This window comes from Clupea harengus, chromosome 20 (assembly GCF_900700415.2).
Source record: "Clupea harengus chromosome 20, Ch_v2.0.2, whole genome shotgun sequence".
NCBI lineage: Eukaryota > Metazoa > Chordata > Actinopteri > Clupeiformes > Clupeidae > Clupea > Clupea harengus.
In genome coordinates, this window is record NC_045171.1 from 18,798,296 (window position 1) to 18,817,338 (window position 19,043).

The following is a 19,043-nucleotide window of genomic DNA, read 5'->3' on the forward strand; positions in this document are numbered from 1 at the left end:
AAACTACTGTAGACTAGGCACAGTGTAGGCTATTGCATTGAATGTACTTATTCAAAGGAAATAAGCTTGACCTATTAACGTTATTACCTCCAATGGAACACATGTGGTCTGTTCAACACATTAATGGTGGAAACAACTGGGTATTCGTTGGTAGTTGAAGCTATTCATTGTATGGTATTTCACCATTGGAAATTCAAATTGGAAACGACCATGCTCTCTTCACGTCCTAAACTTTCAATAAATCACACGAAGTCGGGTTGTCCATCGTGCACGAGGCAATCACCTCCACATACTTGTGTGTTGTCTGACTTTCGCAATGCGTGGTTCTTTGGTAAATTCAAGCATGGCCTCCGATAAGCAGGCAGGTGTGTATGCATCTTCTTGTTTAGTACTTGTAACCAGTTCATCAGGAAATTAAAGAAAGCAGGGTAGAGACTTTAATCGCTTGTGACCTTGGTTTGGGTGATGCCTTTCCTTCACTTGAAGAACAGTCACGTCTACCCTGAAGGATTAACCTTACAAATAAGAATGTATTTTATGCATGAGAATGTATCGCCACCTGGTGGTCATTATACCTGAAATGCAATTAAAGCCTCTTTCACACACAAATACAGCAAATCAATTTTAGTTCTTCATCCCTCTTTATTTCAAACAGACAGAATGTGTCTACATTCACAGTAAAATGGCCACCATGGTGGACCATCAGCTAGGCAAAACAGATCGACACAAGGTTCTATATCAAATATGCCCTGCCAGCTGGCATTTACAAAAAAGGGGGGGAAAGACAGTAGTGAGCGAACACACAAGGACAGACACACTGATAAAACTACACCTCATTTAATATTCTTACATTCACTTCAGGGTCCCTTTCTTTGAACATGTTAAATATAGAAATAAAAGACAAAGGGAACATGAAGATCCATTGCAAAAACTATAAGCATGAAAATTAATTATGCCCAGAAACTGAATTCAAAATGTAATTTTAATACATTACACAGAGCTATTTGAGCATCCTACTGAGAAGCTGAAATACCGAAATATACACTGAAGTGTGGTACTTTCATTGCAAGTCACTGCAAGCCAAGCTGAAAGACTATGCAAAAATAATAAATTGACATGAAATTCCCTTATCATACCAATGTGTTCAAAAACAAAATAAAAATCACAGCTGAATCACAGAGTAGTACACTGTGACTAACAAGCTATCTGCTTGGATGATCAATGTAATTGACCACTCAAGCACAGATCAGTCTGTTGTCCGTAATGGTACCCACTACAACATCCATCTCAGTGGGGATGGGGCATGGATTATCTTGCAGCTATGGACTTGAAAGCTACAATTTGGGCAACAAAAACAGTGGAAAGACAGAAGGGTGTTGATATGCTTGCGAGAATGCTAGCAGAAAAGCTGACTGTGTCCATTCTGAGGTCATCTTGACGCTGGTAAAGCTACATACGCCGCATCACATGCACAGTATATGTTTCTAGTGCTTCATGCTGTGATTCTATGGGGCTTATGCAACGGTCAGAAGAGGCTTCTTTTTTTTTTTTTTTTAAGAATTTGATTTTGACCTGATAAAAATTACTGCTGGTGTTCGGTGAAATATAATTGGTTTGTAATTGGTAAAAGCGTAGAAAATGTTTCAACACTGCTTGCTCCAGGAGGAAGGGAGTGGAAGATCAAGGGCTGAAGTACAAAGGAGTGAGGTACAGTTTAGGTCCATGATTCCCCAAACAAGCCAGTAATCTTTAAAAATACAGCCGTGAGTTGTGTATTGCTGTAGTGGGCCTATGGCCAAGTTTTGTTACATAAATAACACTTTTTTTCAGTTTATGTGTATACTGGTGAAAGTGAAGAGTGCCTGAGGCTCTGAAAGGTTCTCTTGCAGCTTGTTGTGACAGTTTTTGCTGGAGCTAGTGCAGCCAATTGCCATGGTAACAGGTAGCATTGTGGTAAGGAAACATGGCCTGGTAAGAGTGAGGGCTGAGGTAGGTCAAACTAAGCTGAAACTAACTTTGAAGAAGAACCAGTGTGCTACTAGAAATGTAGCTATAGCTCTCCTCTTCCCTGCAGGTGACCATTTTGTTTGTTCAACAATTCATCACAATTACCAACAAAGCCCATTACCAAGCAGACAGCTTGAAGGACAGTTGCAGGGATCGGCTCAGTACAGGACAGAGTGGATGTGGTAAACATTTACTAAGTGGAGGCAGGTGACCATTTCTTCCCACTTTGCTCACTATGTGGGCTGATGCCTGAATTACTATACCTAGTGTTAACAGATTCCTGGAGAAGCAAACTACACTATCCACTTTGCACCACTATGCAAAATGTGACAAGTTGCAGAAATATTACAGTTGATAGTTTCACCTGATCCATCATATTGATGACATAAGATGAGTCAGTTACAAAGAGAATGAAAGATCTGAAATTTGAGATTTGAAGGAGTGAAAAGACGGAGTGCGGCTATTGTCATGACCGACGTTCTGACTTATAAACAGTGATAATTGTGGTATTACGAAGAGATTGTGCATATTTTCTGTGACCGTTAATGGCAGAGTCAGCTCCCCTACTGGGGGATGTTTACAGTACAAGTAATTGCATGAAATTGTTGTAATCGTAGGAACCAGGAGAAACCACCAATCAAAACTTCCTGCAGTAAGGGCTGAGGGAGTAAGTTTGGTGTTGGGAGGTCGTGTTAAGGGGGAAAGGCACATCCTTTTTTTTCTTCTTCCGGGAGGAGGGCTTCACCATCCAGGGATTAAAGGTCCTTTTAAAAGAGCACATCAGAGAGGACTTCAGCTCTGACATTAATGCAAAAATTCTTAAGTTGAAATCAATCAAAGCCTGGAGGTATCCACCTGACAAAGGATTGCACCAGCATTGATTAAGCCATGTAATGACTTAAGGCTTGTAAAGAATGTACAAGACCATAACTTTGTTTAATCCTGAATGAGGCGGACCTATTAGAAAAGCAATTTGTAGGGCAAATATTAATTTCTGGAAATGTAGATTAAAGCATTTACCTTACAGAACCAATACGATGTTACTGCATTTGAACTCTAAGCAGCCGCCTCTTTCCCTGAGGAAAAAAAAATGCTTGAAATGAAATACACAATATTGTAAAGACTTAAATGTAAATAAACTTTGAGGCAGAAGACTTTTCATGCAGTGTGAAATGAACTACGCAAATACTCTCATCATGCACTAGAGATGACAGCAGTACATGCAGTATCCACAAAGTTATTTGTGCAAAGCCCCCATGAGTCAGATGAGTGCATGAAGAAAAGGAAGTGAGGTCATATCCATTTCCTCCCATCACTGCCCCTCCCACGAGTTAGTACATAGAGTCGAATTACCTGTTACCTGGACAACTGGCTCATCATCATCAGGGGCAGGGATGACCCTGCCAGTCATTGCAGACACCCCCAGTACCTTGGGCTTCTTATCAGATGATGGGGACCCCTCCAGGACCACCATAATGTACTCCCGTTTGGGCTCCACTGGTGCCGGGGCCTCCTCAACAGCAGCAGGCTCAGGATCGGCCAGCACTGCGGCCACTTCTTCCACAACCGGACTTGCTGCGACCTCCTCAACCACACTTGCTGCTACTTCTTCCACAACCAGACTTTCTGCAACCACCTCTGGACTTGCAGGAGACTCTGCTACCTCATCAGCGATGACGGCACCATTTTCCACCACAGCCACTAGTGCCTCCTCAGCAACCACTGAGGCAACGGGTACCTCCTCGACATCCACAAGGGCAGCGGGTGCCTCTTCTACCACTGGGGCAACAGGTGCTTCCTCCACTGCAGGAGCAACCTCTTCAACCACAGCTGGAGCTTCTTCGCTCACTGGTGCCTCCTCTACTGCTGGAGCAGCAGGAACCTCCTCAACCACAGCTGGAGCTTCTTCGGTCACTGGCACCTCAACTGCAGGGGCCTCCTCAACTGCCGGGGCAGGTGGGGTCTCCTCAACCACAGCTGGAGCTTCTTCGGTCACAGGTGCTTCCTCAACTGCGGGAGCCTCCTCTACTGCTGCGGCCTCCTCTGCAGCTGGGGATTCCTCAGCCGCGGGTGCTGCCTCTACCTCTGCTGGGGTCTCCTCCAGAGCAGGAGCAGCTGGTGCCTCTTCAGCTACTGCTGGGGCTTCTTCAGGAACGACGGGTGCCTCTTCCTTCACCTCCTCCACAATGAGAGGCTCCTCCTCTGCAGGGATCACAGGCATGACCTCCATTACAGAGGCTGCGGCCATCTCCGCCGGGGCCACAGCGCTCAGTACTGTAGAGAGCGCCTCCATCTGGGTTCCTGCAACACAGAACCCACCAGCTTCCTATCACTCACTCAACACAAAGTTAAACATGAACAGCCATTGAGGTCAGAAAATCAAAATGTAAGTAAAATGATTCAAAAGTAAAAAAAGAAAATGACTTCCATACATCTTCAATTTTTGGAAAACAGGACAACCTTACCCATGAAAAGTCTCAAAATGTATGTGAACGTTGCCCTTCATCTACATAACAAAAAGTATAAGACAACCTAATATAGAGAGCTGTTTTGGTGACTGAAGGAAACATTTGGTTTTTCTCTGTGGTATTTCACACTACAGAGTTCACCTTTTCATGTGCTTGAGAAATAGAAAACATGCAAGGGGAAAGAAGGTGCAAAGAAGTGCTTACATGGTTTAGTAACCAAGAGTGGTGTGCTGTGACGCAAAAAGAACAACTGCAAAAGGGTGATGGGATGCAACTTTTGAAAAGGTAAAGAACAAACTAAACACACTCCTTTAAACATTTAGTGCAGATTTTAAAATATACCCATTCTTTCCCTTTACATTGCCATTTGTAAACATGCCTAACAGAAAATTGGACGCATTCAAGTCCACCATCCATATACTAAAACAAGAGTAAAGTGATCGCTAGTGACTGCGAGGCAACTAGTAAAAGGAACTGCTAGTGGCTGGGAAGGAACATATGTGGTGGGTCAGGCAATGCTATGGTTTACAAATTAGGGTTGTTCAGGACTTGCATGGAAAGTGCTTGATACTATAGATGCTACCACTAAGGCAAAATATGGATTTAGCTATGAACTAGGGAGAGGGAAGTGCACTAAATGGACAGTATGAAGTGTAGGAATATTGATTAGTTTGCAGTTTCTTTGTTTCGTCATGGCTATGGACAACACTTGCACAAATAATCGTGTGACTAGGAAATTAACATGTTGTTCCTGCATGTGACAGATCAAATACAAATGTACGGAGGGAACATTGTTGAAAACCTATGCAGATTTGTGACCCAGGCCTTCCTGCCAAATATCACAAAGAAATGCTCACACCAGAAAAATCACACACACATGAAAACACCTTCAAAATCCTGCATAAAAATGTGTAGAGGCGGCGATAGACTTAAAATCACGGGTGTTAATATCCGATGATATTACACTTGCTCAATCGTTAAATGTATGAGTATGCTTACTGTTACAGTTGCAGGAAACACCTTGAACTTCAAAATTAAAGGAAATAAAGGATAAAAAAAAAACATGTCTTGTTAACTTTGATGGACACAGCGTTAGCAGAGGCAAACCCAATCAAGAGAAATTAAACACGGAAGATACGTTTTGGAGTTCTCAATACTTTTATTTAACGGCTTGAAATTCCCTTGTCCAGTTTAATTCATTACACTACTGCTTGATCCAGTTAAAATGAGCAGTTGAAAAGGAGAACACAATAGTTAAGCTACTAGCTTGTCTGTTTAAAAAAAACCTAAACAAAAACAACTAGAGTTCCTCGGATTTCCAAACAGTAGAGAGTAATCAGAAATGAATGATGGATACCACAGGGTTACAGTAGCACAGCCTGCACATCTTATTTGGAATTTAAGGTCTTCCAATTTGGAGCTGCAGTATTAGATTTCTCAGTTGGAACCTTTACATTCACATTCCATTGGAGTGTGGCAACTCAGTGATATCTGGCAGAAGAGCACAAGTTGTTGTTTTGAAATAAAAAGTAGGAAAAAAAAAGAAAAGAAAATCAAACACCTCACTAAGAATTCCCAAATAAGGATAATCAGTTGTTTGTGGTTACAATACAGACACACACACACACACACACGTGATGAGAGAGAAGAAAGTTACTTAAGATAAAACCAAATGAGTTGTCTTGACAAGTTTGTGTTTTGAAGAGCAGCCTTGATCCTTGCAATAGAAATAAGGCAAGTCACAGGGAAAAGGTCATAGCTAGGCGGGCTTGGTGAGAGTTTGTAAACAGAGTGAGGTTTAGTGGTGTGTCAGTGTGAGAAGGAAAAAAAACAGAAAAAAAAAAGAGAAAGACTGGGAGAGAAGAGGAGAGGGTGAATCGGAAGAAAAGGGCAGGAGGGTCTGTTCCATTTTCTGCTTTGGTCAGTAAAAGAACTAGAGCAATCTTCACCAAAAATACTGCACACACACTCAAGAACAGAGAGTGGCAGAGTGGCTTGTATTGTGCTGATGACATCATGGACACTGGAACACGGATGTGATTTTGACATGTTCATTTCGACACCTTCTCTGCTGGCAGGGGAATCCAGTTCTAGCCGTCTATGAAGACACCTGTAAAAGCCTCTCGTACTCCTCAAGCCCCTCGCAGACTTCATATTATATATATTCACAACTTGGCCATTACAGTGCCTGATCATAGACAACACAAGCAACAACCCAAAAATCTATACAACACACACGAGGCATCTACACTGAAGAAAGGAAATTAAGGTAGAGTGGGCAAAAAAGAGAATAATCTACTCCAGTTCTTTGAAACGCACAACTTTTATGTCCAAATAAATATTATCTACACAAAGTGGTTTGATCTCGAGAAACAACGAATCTAGTGGTATTGAGTCAATGGAGTTGTGCAACACAGGATCACTAGGAAGAGGGTTATGAGAGGAATGTCTCCCTGGTACAGAGCATTATTGCATGTGTGGATATTAGGGAAATTGTATCTAGACTATCCCTAACAGACACAAGGTTAGATATGTAGGATTGGGTTTACTCTTCACCTTGGTATTCAAACGGCAGTGTGTGTGCATAAATCTGTTTCTGTGTATGATGCATAAGAGTTGGGGTGTGGGAAGCAGGGAGCCTCTAGCTGCAGTGGATGTGTCTCGTATGTTTCCTGTGAGTGTGTGTGTGTGTGTGTGTGTGTGTGTGTGTGTGTGTGTGTGTGTGTGTGTGTGTGTGTGTGTACCCTAAGGCCTAAACGGCCTCTGACCCGGTCTCCTCGGAGCTGGCCGTACCGTTGCTCTCAGCTGCCGCAGGCTCCTCCTCCATGGCCTCAGCCAGCGCCTCCTCCACAGTCTCAGGCGCTGCCACAGCCTCTGCTGCTGCCTCCACCTCCTGTGCCACCTTCTCCACCTCTTCTGCAACCGCCGCCACCTCCTCCGCTGCCTCGACAACCACCTCTGCGACCTCAGCGATGACTTCGGCAGCCTCGGCAACAGCTTCAGCGACCGCCTCCACTGCGGTCTCTACGGGTGCTGCCTCCTCCTCCTCAGCAGCTACAGGCTCCGCAGCGACCGCCTCCACTGCGGTCTCTACGGGCCCTGCCTCCTCCTCCTCCTCAGCAGCTACGGGCTCCGCAGCGACCTCAGCCTCAGCGTCAGCCTCAGCAGCAGGTTCGGCTTCTTCCGCCACAGCGGCCACCTCATCTCCGGCCTCTGCCTCCACAGCTCCGTCCTCCTCTGCTGCCTCCTCGCCTCCCTCAGCTGCCTCCTCTCCTCCCTCAGCTGCCTCCTCATCTCCCTCAGCAGCCTCCTCATCTTCAGCTGCTTCCTCGTCACCCTCACCTGGTCAAACGAGAAGAAAAGAGCCAGGGGAAAAGGGCACAGACAGGGAGTACAGGAAAGAAAGAGAAAATAAGTATTTTATCCAGTGAAACGCACACACACACACACACACACACACACACACACACACACACACACACACACTACACTCACCCACACATGCTTACCTCGATTGCTCTGGGACTATGTACCTTGTCATGTTATAGTCAGCTGGTGCATATCTCCTGCTCATGATGACTGCTTAAAAAGCTGGCTTGGACTAGCTGATCTGCTTCAGTGATTGTTCCAGGTCTCGCATGTGCCTTTTGTTTATATGTAGATGGTTTTCTATCCCAACACATTACCTGGACTAGCATCTCTTCCACAAATCATTCCATACACTCTCACACACACACACACACACACACACACACACACACATTTTTCTTACCAGCCGTCTCCTTTGGAAAGAACAATGCAAAACCAAACCACCACCAAACATCCCACTGCAAGTTGCATGCAAACCCAAGAGAGGGGGAGAGGGTAAGAGAGGAGTGAGAAGGGCCAGGAGGAGGAGTGGGGGAGAGGGGAGGAAGGGAAATATAAAAAGATGGCTGAGCCTTACCATCTGTTCAAAGTTATCAGTACCAGCGAGTCTGGAAAGTAATAGACACACAACCCAGGTACTTCGTTGCGCGTGTTTGTTTAATGCGTTAAATGCATTAAACATAAATCCATTCCATTTCGATTACAATGTCCGATTCTTATGTAAGTCAATACGTTAAAAGTCAATAAATAAAGTCAAACACACTATTTTCAATCATGTAATTTTACTTGTAGGTACTTTGAGCAGGACTCATTGAGACATTAGCAGTAGCAGTAGCAGTAGTAGTAGCAGGGGTGATTTTCATCCATACAGTCCTGACTGTTGACTATTGGGCCAAGGTTCTCTGCAGCCCAGTATAAGTTAAAGCGCTGGAAAGAGTCAAAACAGAGACATAGTTAGCAAAACTTTTCTTTTAAAAGAGCTTTGGATAGAAATGAACATCTTTCAAGTTCACTTAAGGTTAGTCAAATACAAAAAAAGGCTCATCACGCATCCTGATTGTGTGTGCTAAACACATCAGAACGCAGTGTTGTTGTCATTGTCTTATTTTTTTTGTTTGTTTTTTTTTGTTGAAGAATTTTACTTGTTGTACGTGTTTGTGTGGACCTTTTGAGAGCGATTGGACAACCGGATGGTTTGGGGGAAGACAGGAAGAGAGTCGAGAAAAGGCAGGAGAGATTGAGTGAATATGGGGAATTGATAGGTTTGAAGAGTGGGTAATTGAACGGGGAGAGTCCAATAGGAAGGCAAACCCTGTTCTGATCAACAGGTTATCTAGGTGGGTGGGATCAGACTTGGAAACGTTGGGTGTGATCTACATGCAATTTGGGGTTCAAACACAAAAAAGTTCAAATCAAAAGTACAAATATATGTTATTCAAATAAATTGTGCAAATTAGTGAACCACATCAAATAATACCGTCCTTAATTGCAAAATAACTTCTTCCCTTCAAACTACTTCTGCTTCATAGGTTTAAAAGATTAATCATTTCTCTTTAGAGCGGTTTTATGGGCTCTTGATGGTCAGAACAGGGCAACCATTGTGCTCAAGTGTGTGAAATAGAAGGTTGTGTTCAATGGTGATCAGCCAAAGAGGCTTCAGGAACTCCAAAATGGGGACCCTCTTCATAGTAGGGGTGGCCACTAAAAGGGCTTTAGATGACCAGAACCAATTGTCAAAGATAGCCCAGAGGCAGAAGGACTTTAAGAGCAATTTGTCTACCAGCTTAGAGCTAGTAAAGTTGATGGGCCCCCATGTTGTGGATCTGAATGTCTCTACTTTGACACTTGGGAAATATTATTTTGAAAAATGTTGTTTCGTTTTTTTTAAGCTATACTGTCAGATAAACCCCCGAAGTGAGCAAACCACCCCAAAAGATGTTAAAGTGTCCGATCAGTGAATGAGTACTTATACAGATCAATTCCATGCAAAGGTTCATCCTCACAACCCATGTACCATACTGATTGTGCTTGATTAAAGTGGTTAGAAGAAAATGTGATGGTATGATCTTTCGGTACAGAAAGGAACTCACCTTCCTCATCCTCATCCCTACCTAAAAAAAAGAGAAACAGGGAATGTTTCACTAAAGTGAAACTTCAGAAAACCTCAAACTACTTTACTGGATGGCCGTGCATGGAACCTGCTCTGAATGAAACCTGTGTGTGTGGGGGGAGGAGGGGAGGACTTAGCGGACAAGCTTGTTGTTCTACAGCGGAAGAGGTCTTGGCAGCGGCCAGTACAGGACAATCATGTGTGACATTCCTGGTGGTGACAGCTGACTGGCCAAATCTCCACTGACTCCGAGAGATTACATCACCGAGGGGGGGGGCTGGTATACAAAGAGCCCTCATTGGCAGAGACTTTCTAAAAAGTCTCGTCTCCAGAAAAAGAGGCAGCCCTTAAATTCTTCTCAGTGTGTACATACGTGCACACACCTGCTGGTAAGCTACCCTACACTACTGCTAAAAACAGATGTCAACATCAAGATGACCTCCCTCTGTTGTAGGGTGAGTGAGAGTGTGTGTTTATGTTTTAAGAGAGTAAGAGTGTGTGTGAGATAGAGACAGAGAAAGAAAGAGCATGAGAGAACAATAGAGAAAGTTATAGTTAAGAGAGAGGAACACAGAGGTGTTCAAGACAGATACAACAGGTAGAGCAAGAAAGTGACTTGTGTCATCTCCTGCTGTGCCAGGGAGGGCTGAGGCTTTAGAGGGGGGGGGGGGGGGGGAATAAATAAATAAAAACAGACCCAAGCACACACAACAAGACTGTGCTGTGTGTGCAGCGCAAAAGAGAATGTGGGTCAATGCGCAATGTGTGTGTGTGTAGGTAGGACTACACAAACCTGTCGTATTTCAGCAGGACACACATTCAGCCTGGATCTCAGAGCATGAGTGTGTCAATACGTGTGCACAGTAAGAGTTACTTTGGGTCAAGGATTGGGGCATGTCCATAACATACATAAATACCTGTAAGCACAGGATTATCAGGCATGTCAGCCTTCCTGCTTCTCAGAATCCCACCTAGCTACCCAGTCCATGCCCTGCGTGGCCCCACCTAACTCCCAATGATGTGCTAGTCAGCTTAGCATGGCACGGTGAGCTAACCCGACTGGTGACCTGACAAAAAAGTAGTCATGAGCCATCCAATAAAGCATTTTGGGAAGCAACCTGACAAGGCCTCTTCTTAAACTGCAACAGCCCTTAAGGTGCTTGACTAAGTGTGCCAAGTAATATGGCCATGACAAAAACAGGGCTAAAGGTAAACAGCGGACAGGACTTACTCTTGGGTGGCCATGGTTTAGGCTTCCATTCGTCCTTGGGACGGGATTGGATGTCGGTTACGCGGTCCATAAACCTGGCATGGTCTGAGGTCACGGTTGAGTAGGTCTACATGGAAGGAAGAGTGTGTTCACAAATCTTTGAAAATGAAGACACTTGACACCTGATACATATGGGGGTTTAATAAGGAAAGGTGACATGAGAAAGTACATTAAACAGAAGAGAGTTCACTCACGTAGGCGACGGATGCAGCAAGAGCACCACCGCACAGCAGAAAGTAAGCAATGTTCTCACCGGAGCCACCAGGGACTGATGACATGGTCCTTCGAGAGACCACTATGAGCGTGTAAGGGAGGGAGGGAGAAAGAGAGAGAGAGTCAAGACCAAAACCAGAACGGACTGCTGTCATAGTGGTGAGCAAGAGCATGTACACACACACACACACACACACACACACACAGTCAGATGGTTATCACCATAAACTAATAAACATGAGGAATGACAGCACAGCTACAATATCATCGCCTTCTAAAGAGCCACTGCCGAGTAGGAAGATAAGTGACTCAACATCAACAAGTTCAATTAATAAACAAATAACAGCAGTATGTGTAACAATGACAGCTACAGAAGCATAACAAAGCATACTGACATGATGGAGAGCTTTATAAGAACATTGCAAAAAACACCCTAGATGTAAATGTTGACCGTTTGCCTTAATAATAAATGGATTAACCCATCTCATTCCCCTCTTATGTCGACCACCCTAAAACCCTTTTCTACTGAGCCCCTGTTGACTTTAAAAAGATTGCCAATGGAATCAATCCTCAGGTGCCAAGATTATGCAGACTACTGATCCAAAATAAACAAGGACCTATAGGGATGTGTCTGAGAGGCTTTCACCCCTGAAGGGGATATTGGATCCGGCCTGATTGCATTGGTAGAGCGAGGTTTAGGTGTCCAGAAATATGCCCATCAGAGCTTGTTTGGTCTTCCAAAGACACATCCCAATGAAACTCTCTTGAGAGAGAACTTACTAAATGAAACTATTAGTAAGAAAATGTAAATAATACTTGAGTGGGGTCACCCCTTATTTGCAAAAACATACAACAATAAACCCATTCGGTTGTTGATTCACTGATGATTAATTGGTGATTAACTTAACACCAATTGGATAAATCAGACCAATCTTAACAGGAACATCTTAACCTTTACACATACACTTTTAAAGCAAGCCACACATATGCACAAAGGATCCATATTCAAAAGCAGCCCTCTCTGCTGGCTCTCTGGCTGAAGCAATCATTACATCAGGGGTCGACACTTGGGCCGATGCCGTGTTTACTCCACTGCTACTTGGCCGAGTGACAATAGTTTCCTCTTGCCAGACAGAAACGGCTTAATCTTACAAGCATCCGATTTATCCAACAAGGAGCGAGTATGCAAAACTGTCTTTCATAATGAGGTGCAGACATTTTCAAGTGTTTGGTACACAATGTGCTTCATGCATAAGCCAAACCGTCACAGCGGCAGTTTATAGTATCGATCAGATGTAATGCTTTACATACGGTAACTTCAGTCAAAACAAGGACCTTGCTAAAATGTGCTTTCAATTTGGACTGGATCATTAAGAGAAATTGACTCAAAAACCTTTATAACGGCATTCCCCAAACATCTCCTATGAGTAAAGCTTTAGCTTTCTCCCATATTCTCACATTGTTAATCCTGTCACTCTGTTCTGCAGTGGTAAATGGGCTATAGACACTAGTGTTATTTATACCAGCTAATCCGCTAATCCGTCTCAGGAGTCAAAGGGTAGCTACTTATGAGTAAGAGAGATGGGCAGGGAGGGAGAACTATTAGGTGAGTGGAGGGGTGTGTTTGTGTGTGTGGACTTGCTGTGTCAGTGGATTAAACCGTGACTGTCAGGGTCGCAGGGATGACTGGGAACCTCTTGCGTGCAGGTATTTACACGCAGACAACTGCAGGCTGTATGTATGTGTGTGTCTAAATTGATCTGGGGGAAATTAGGGAAGACAAAGCCTGTGGCGAGGTCAGCTTTATCTTGACCTTCCGCCAGTAGTGCAGTCCTGCCAGGCTGTGCAGTGTGGGGCTGGTCACGCATGCAAAACATAATCAGCTGAACCCAGATAGCAAGCTGATGGAAATCATTCTGGCCTTGACCTGGGACAGATCAGTGCCACCTCAGGGCCAATGGCAAATTAAATTGCTAAACAGACAGGGAGGTCTATGGATAGCATATGGTACCTAACCCTTTTCTTGGTATTGGGTGGCTGAGTTAAACACGGACATAGTTTAGCCTGTTTTATTGTTGTTGTTTTTTTTTAGATCAAAGCCTCTTCTTTAAGAGACAAATCATGACAGGATGGCATACATCAATATCACACAACAAATTCATGTTTTCCTTTAATACGCACACTTTCTAGCCACTTTTGTTCATCTGTTTGAATTCTTCAAATGCTCGAATCATGTCGTCACCCCCGTTTAGGCTACTGCAGTGTCTAGCACTGGGGATAAAGAATGTAATCCGTGTTTAGAACGACAGTGTTTGGCTCTCAAAGTCAGCCATTTTCTAGTTTTGCAACCTCATGAGCGAGGCACACGCACGCGCGCAAGGTCCATAGGCTACAACTCTGTTTCGCGCGTGCCCTGAACACCCGCAACCTATACATTGAGCTCGACGTCACACGGGTATACCACGTGAGCCTCTGCACGAACCATATTTCCATGGCACCCTTGATCTAATGAAGGTCACATATCATAAGTGTTTAAAAAGTGAATCTTCTGAGGAAGGCATTTTTTAAACTACCACCACACAAAATAATGTACCAGCTTGTTTCGTAAGAGACCAAACCATCTGGGTCATCTCGCAAATATGGGTAAAATGTAATGCATCGAAGTTTGTCTTGTGCTACATTGTAGCAGACCTAGCAAAGAGAAACAGTTGTTGTTATTATTATTGGGCCCTATCTTTTGGGCATTCTGTCCTACAAATTGCTCAAAAAAAGCTCTCTACACGCATTTATAGAAATTGTCAGTGTGTGGCTATAAACACTTGACCAGATCTGGCTACCAATTGTCACTTGTTCATCAGTATGCCACGTTTCGTCGAAATGATTGCGTAATATTTCAGGTAGGCTGTTGGTAAAGAAATAAATAATCTCACTGCAGCATCACGAAAAAAATCTCTTCTGACCTTCATCTTCCCCCTAACGCCAAACGGGTGCCATCTTTCCAAAATAGCTTTGCTCTCAGAAGCCATGGAACAATGTCGATCGCCCAGACTCACAAAGCACATCGTGTCCCTTCAACATTTCACCCAAGAATGGCTCTCTCACCATTCTCCAATTAAAGAAGGGGGTTGGGTCTTACCAATTCATTTCACATTACTAAATGACAACTTCAGAATCCTAAACGTTCCTCTGAAGCATGTTAAAATGGATATAACTAAGCAAGTACATTACACTTACCATTTCTGTTAAGGTGAGAGAAGGGTGAATTTGTGAGAAAATGCCGAGCCATAGGCCCACATCTCTGCAAAGCTGCCCGACACAGAGACATTGTCGTACGATATCCAGCAGCTACGGGTATGCGGCGTGAGTGCGCGCTGTGAAGTATCGCTGACTTGACTGAGAAAGTGGTGTGGTGGATGGATAGGGAGGGGATGGGCAGAGGAAGTCGTGTTTAAAAGCTCCACTCTGTTGCTTTATGACGTACGCCCTCCCGTTAAGACTTCCTACCTTGACGTCACTCAGCTATAGGCGAAGTTAAAAAAGGTGGCTAGTTGTTGTAAATTATATGAGCATTAACAAACAATTTAGCTTTCAACGATATCGTATTTTTATCTTCAGTGCGTTTATTGAAAGTAAACAAAGGAAAACGCCTAGGCTTTTTGTAACCACAGAAACAGAACGGTTGTAGCAGTCTCTAGACATCATAATACAGCCCATTTATTCGCTACTGAGATTAATAAATCATTAGGCTAATTAATAAGTATCCCACTGGGTTAGTATCTCGACTTTTATGGACTACTGCAATCAAAGCTTTGTAATAAATTAATAAAATTAGTTTATTACAGTCATCCTTGACGGTTTATTAAATAAACAGTCAAGTTATATAATCCACGATTGTTATGTAATTGGTAAATTGCTGCTTTACAGCAAAACGTTGCAAATGCTACTTATGAAAATGTGATGCCAAAATTGTATATGGGTGGAACCTACTGTAAACTCATAAACAGTTTGCCTTAGTTCAAGGGGAAACTGAGGAATCTCACACAGTTCAAGGTTCTGATACAGGTGTTTACTATATTACATGTAATGTATATACTATTGAGTATTTTGCTTGTTTTTATATTTGATTTTTGTGTGTGATATAATTGTTTTGTTTCTGTTTTCTATTTGTTTTGATATTGTATTGTGATTTAATTGTCCAGCACTTTCGTCAACTTGAGTTGTTTTAAAATGTTCTTTATAAATAACTTGACTATGTGGCTATGCAGAGCGACTCCCTCACAACCACCACTCCAATGATACCGGCATGAATAATTTCATGGAAAACTACATAGCATTCATATTTTGCCATATTAAACAAATCAGTTGCCATGTGTTCCCTGCTGATTATTGTGCATTTCCATTGCAAGCTCAGAGCTATGAGAATGAATACTTCAGAGTGGATTTAATGCAGTCATAATTAACATTTCTCACCCTCTTTGGGAAATAATTCCCTCAATAATATTACAAATACACGCAATGCATATTAATACGTATATGTCTTTATTACACAATTTGATTTACAGTCATTCATATTTTCACATCATCACAATACACAGTTAAGGGAAAGGTCCACTCAGGAGTCCACCAAAAACATGGAACATTTTGATCAACCAGGTGTTCCCATAGCATGTGCTGTTGACAGAGAAAGAAAAAAGGGTAAATATAAATTTTGTCCATTTACGCTTTTGCTCAGCATAGGACTAATGACACCATAGAATTGAATAATACGTTTGATTGATGAAGTCATTTTATGGAATGTGGGAGTTGTTAAATATGATATGCAAATCAAAACACTGCCAGCCAAAGTACAGCCTATTTCACAATTTAAGTCCCGTAACTGTTTTTCTCCAAATATCAACCTACAAGCTTAATTGAATAAATAAGGCCAGAGACAACAATTTCTTTCCCATGCTACCATGTTCTGGTGTCTGGGAGGTAAAACATAATATGAGTTTACAATAATAATTAAGACCTTTGTCAGGTTTTTAATGGCACACACGACACACTGGAACACACACGTGCATATATGGAGGCGACACAGGACACACACACACACACGCACGCAGGTAGGCCTGAGGTTGCAGTGAATTTATTTTCTGCTTTTTCCCATCCTGGGCTGTCCTTCCTCAAGGACCCCCCAGGAGCAGTGGGCAGCTTGTAGCACCCGGGGACCAAGTGAAGTGAACTGTCCATCTTTGGTCAGGGGTGGACATGTGTTCTGTTATTTTGCATGTTTTTTCTGTTGGGGTCCTTAGTGGAGGAAACCCCTTGTGAACACGGAGAGAACATGCAAACTCCACACAGAAAGGCCCGGGAGATAGCCCACCTGAGCACTGTGCACTCTGGGGAGGACCTGCCCAATGGACTAGCTCGCCATCCTGTCCATACTTCTAACCATCCCACATTTACTCAGAAAGCCAAGAAAGCTTCTAAAACCCTAAATTCAATTCACAATCCATCTTATTCTCCTCACATGTCAGCAGCTATGAATCTAGTATACAGCAGGTTAAAAAAAAAAAACACTCTCAATGACTTCAGACTTGGGGATGACACAGAAATAAAGCAATCAAATAAACCAAAAGAAAAAAAAAAAACCCTCATGAAGTGACTGCACAAGGGGAGGGACTCTGGAGACCGCTTTGAAGCCAGGTGTTATATTTGTTTTGCTGCTCAAACAGCTAAGTTCTGCAAGTATTGCTGACTGTGTCTACTACAAAGTAAGTCTGCAATCATATATACTCTTATCTATGGTCATCTTAGGGTGCTATATGATGTGGAATTATGCAAATGTTGTTCTTCCCCCAATCAAGACAGATTGGTGGCCAATCCAGAAAAGGACCTATCGGTCAATGATGCATCCAAGTCAAGGCAGTGTGTGTACAAGTGGTCAGTTCTAAAACTGATTATGACTAATTGTAGACTTACATTTACAGGACAAATCATTCTATTCCATGGTAAGCTTTGTGCTCCCGCACATCCACACTGTGCTGTCTCAAAAGCTGGAAGAGAGAGAGCAGGAAAGTAAGTTATCCAGCACAATCTTAGGCAGTGGTAATGATAAACTTATGTGCCTTTTTCTTTTAATTGTGGCCTTCAAACACATTGTTTAGAATTGGTGCATCATTACCATGGCCCAGAGGACTCCAGAGGTTGCAAATGCAAGCCCCACTCGAAACCAGTTGGGATTTGCTGTGTCCCGCTTAGAGGCAGTGAAGGCAGATCTGGTAACAGCTGCAATAGATAAGTTATACTTAATTTAAGTTCATTTTCATCCTCCAACTTTAAACAGTGTTGTCTCTCAGGTCTGCACCTTCTCTCTCTCTTAACACAAATGACTGGTGTATCTCGCGTCAGGCAGACCCCCGAACACATATGCTGTCTGCTTTAACTATTCATATCTGGCTTCAGAACAGAGGTTAAAAGATGTTGTGCTGCGCCCTTGAGATATAATCTCTAATCACGCATTGCAATATGACACAAGAGGACTACAACGTGGACAACGGTTAATTCAGAGTAAATGCAAGTCAGAGGAAAACGAAAACATGCTTACGGAAGGTTATTGTATAAATGTAAATGTTTGCCTACTAAAGGGCACGTCCTGACTTAACCAGCATAGTAACTAAATTGCAAGGTCCAAGAAGTGGGTTATTAAATAAACACTTCCTATAGAGATTATCCGAAGAGAGGCATCAACATTCGTTGTCTGAGATTTTATTAACCAACAGGCAACTAACATATAGTTAGGTAGGAAAGGTGAATGTATCTACCACTTACGTTTAAACGTAAATAGGTAGCTAGCTGCCAAAGTCTAACGTTAGTCTGCCTTTGCAACCTGACTCATTAGCTAGCATCTTCTCCGTGTTAGCTGGGTTCATAAGGTATGGTCCTTCAAACAAAGTAAAGAAACAGACGCACTGTGATCAGTGTTCTACACGTTATCAGATATTAAGTCACCCTTTAGCGTTGGAAGAGATTTGCTGGGCAACTGTTAGCTAGCGAGTTGTCAGTGCTAAGCTAAGGTCAGGCCCTAGGACAACATAAATAATGGTAACAGTCTACAGCTATGCTATTCATTTTGTGAAGTTCTTTCTTGAGCTGTAACCAACATTAAAACAAATTCACCACAAATGAGCATATTTACTTACTCCTACTGACTGTTGCCGTTCGTAGTAATAGCCGATTCAAAGACATGTCCACACTTTACAAGGACTCACTAAAACGGCGTTGCTCGATTCCTCTACAATCGATTCTACTCACTGGTATTAAAGACCTAATGAACGCAGAGCAACTGATGGTGAAACAAGAGGGGTGTTTTAAAATGCCTTTCATAAATATGGACACTTTGTTCTAACTTGCTCCGTTTATACCCTTGACATGATACAAAGGCCCCTGCCTTTAAAACAGTGTTCGCTTAATTTCTCCTTCCACAATTTAATATAATGGCCAATAACGATTTATTTCCTAAACCATGTACACATTGACTTCACTTCAGCATTTACAACAGAGAGGTTAAAAATTAGTTGTCCGTCCATTGTGAGTTAGATTACCGGCACTGTACCAGTGGTAC

The 19,043-nt window shown here is 42.8% G+C and overlaps 2 protein-coding genes across 7 annotated transcripts; both read right to left on the bottom strand.

Moving 5' to 3' along the window:
• Positions 1–622: 622 nt before the first annotated feature.
• mgarpa (mitochondria localized glutamic acid rich protein a) lies at positions 623–14,884 on the bottom strand. Of its 6 annotated transcripts, none has more exons than XM_031586789.2 (8): positions 14,672–14,883; positions 11,419–11,519; positions 11,186–11,291; positions 9,935–9,955; positions 7,269–7,817; positions 3,368–4,308; positions 3,028–3,083; positions 623–2,771 (listed from the first exon to the last, which is right to left on the bottom strand). In XM_031586789.2, the coding sequence occupies exons 1-7, from the start codon at positions 14,760–14,762 to the stop codon at positions 3,048–3,050; spliced, it is 1,845 nt and encodes a 614-aa protein (XP_031442649.1). In that variant the 5' UTR covers positions 14,763–14,883; the 3' UTR covers positions 623–2,771; positions 3,028–3,047. The 6 variants fall into 6 exon arrangements, with proteins under 6 accessions (XP_031442649.1, XP_031442650.1, XP_031442652.1 ...); XM_031586790.2 differs by having other exon boundaries at positions 3,361–4,308; positions 14,672–14,882; XM_031586792.2 differs by lacking the exon at positions 9,935–9,955.
• Positions 14,885–15,959: 1,075 nt separating this feature from the next.
• ndufc1 (NADH:ubiquinone oxidoreductase subunit C1) lies at positions 15,960–18,743 on the bottom strand. Its single transcript, XM_012834395.3, has 4 exons — positions 18,622–18,743; positions 17,604–17,707; positions 17,402–17,475; positions 15,960–16,108 (listed from the first exon to the last, which is right to left on the bottom strand). The coding sequence occupies exons 1-3, from the start codon at positions 18,665–18,667 to the stop codon at positions 17,416–17,418; spliced, it is 210 nt and encodes a 69-aa protein (XP_012689849.1). The 5' UTR covers positions 18,668–18,743; the 3' UTR covers positions 15,960–16,108; positions 17,402–17,415.
• Between the last annotated feature and the right edge of the window lie 300 nt (positions 18,744–19,043).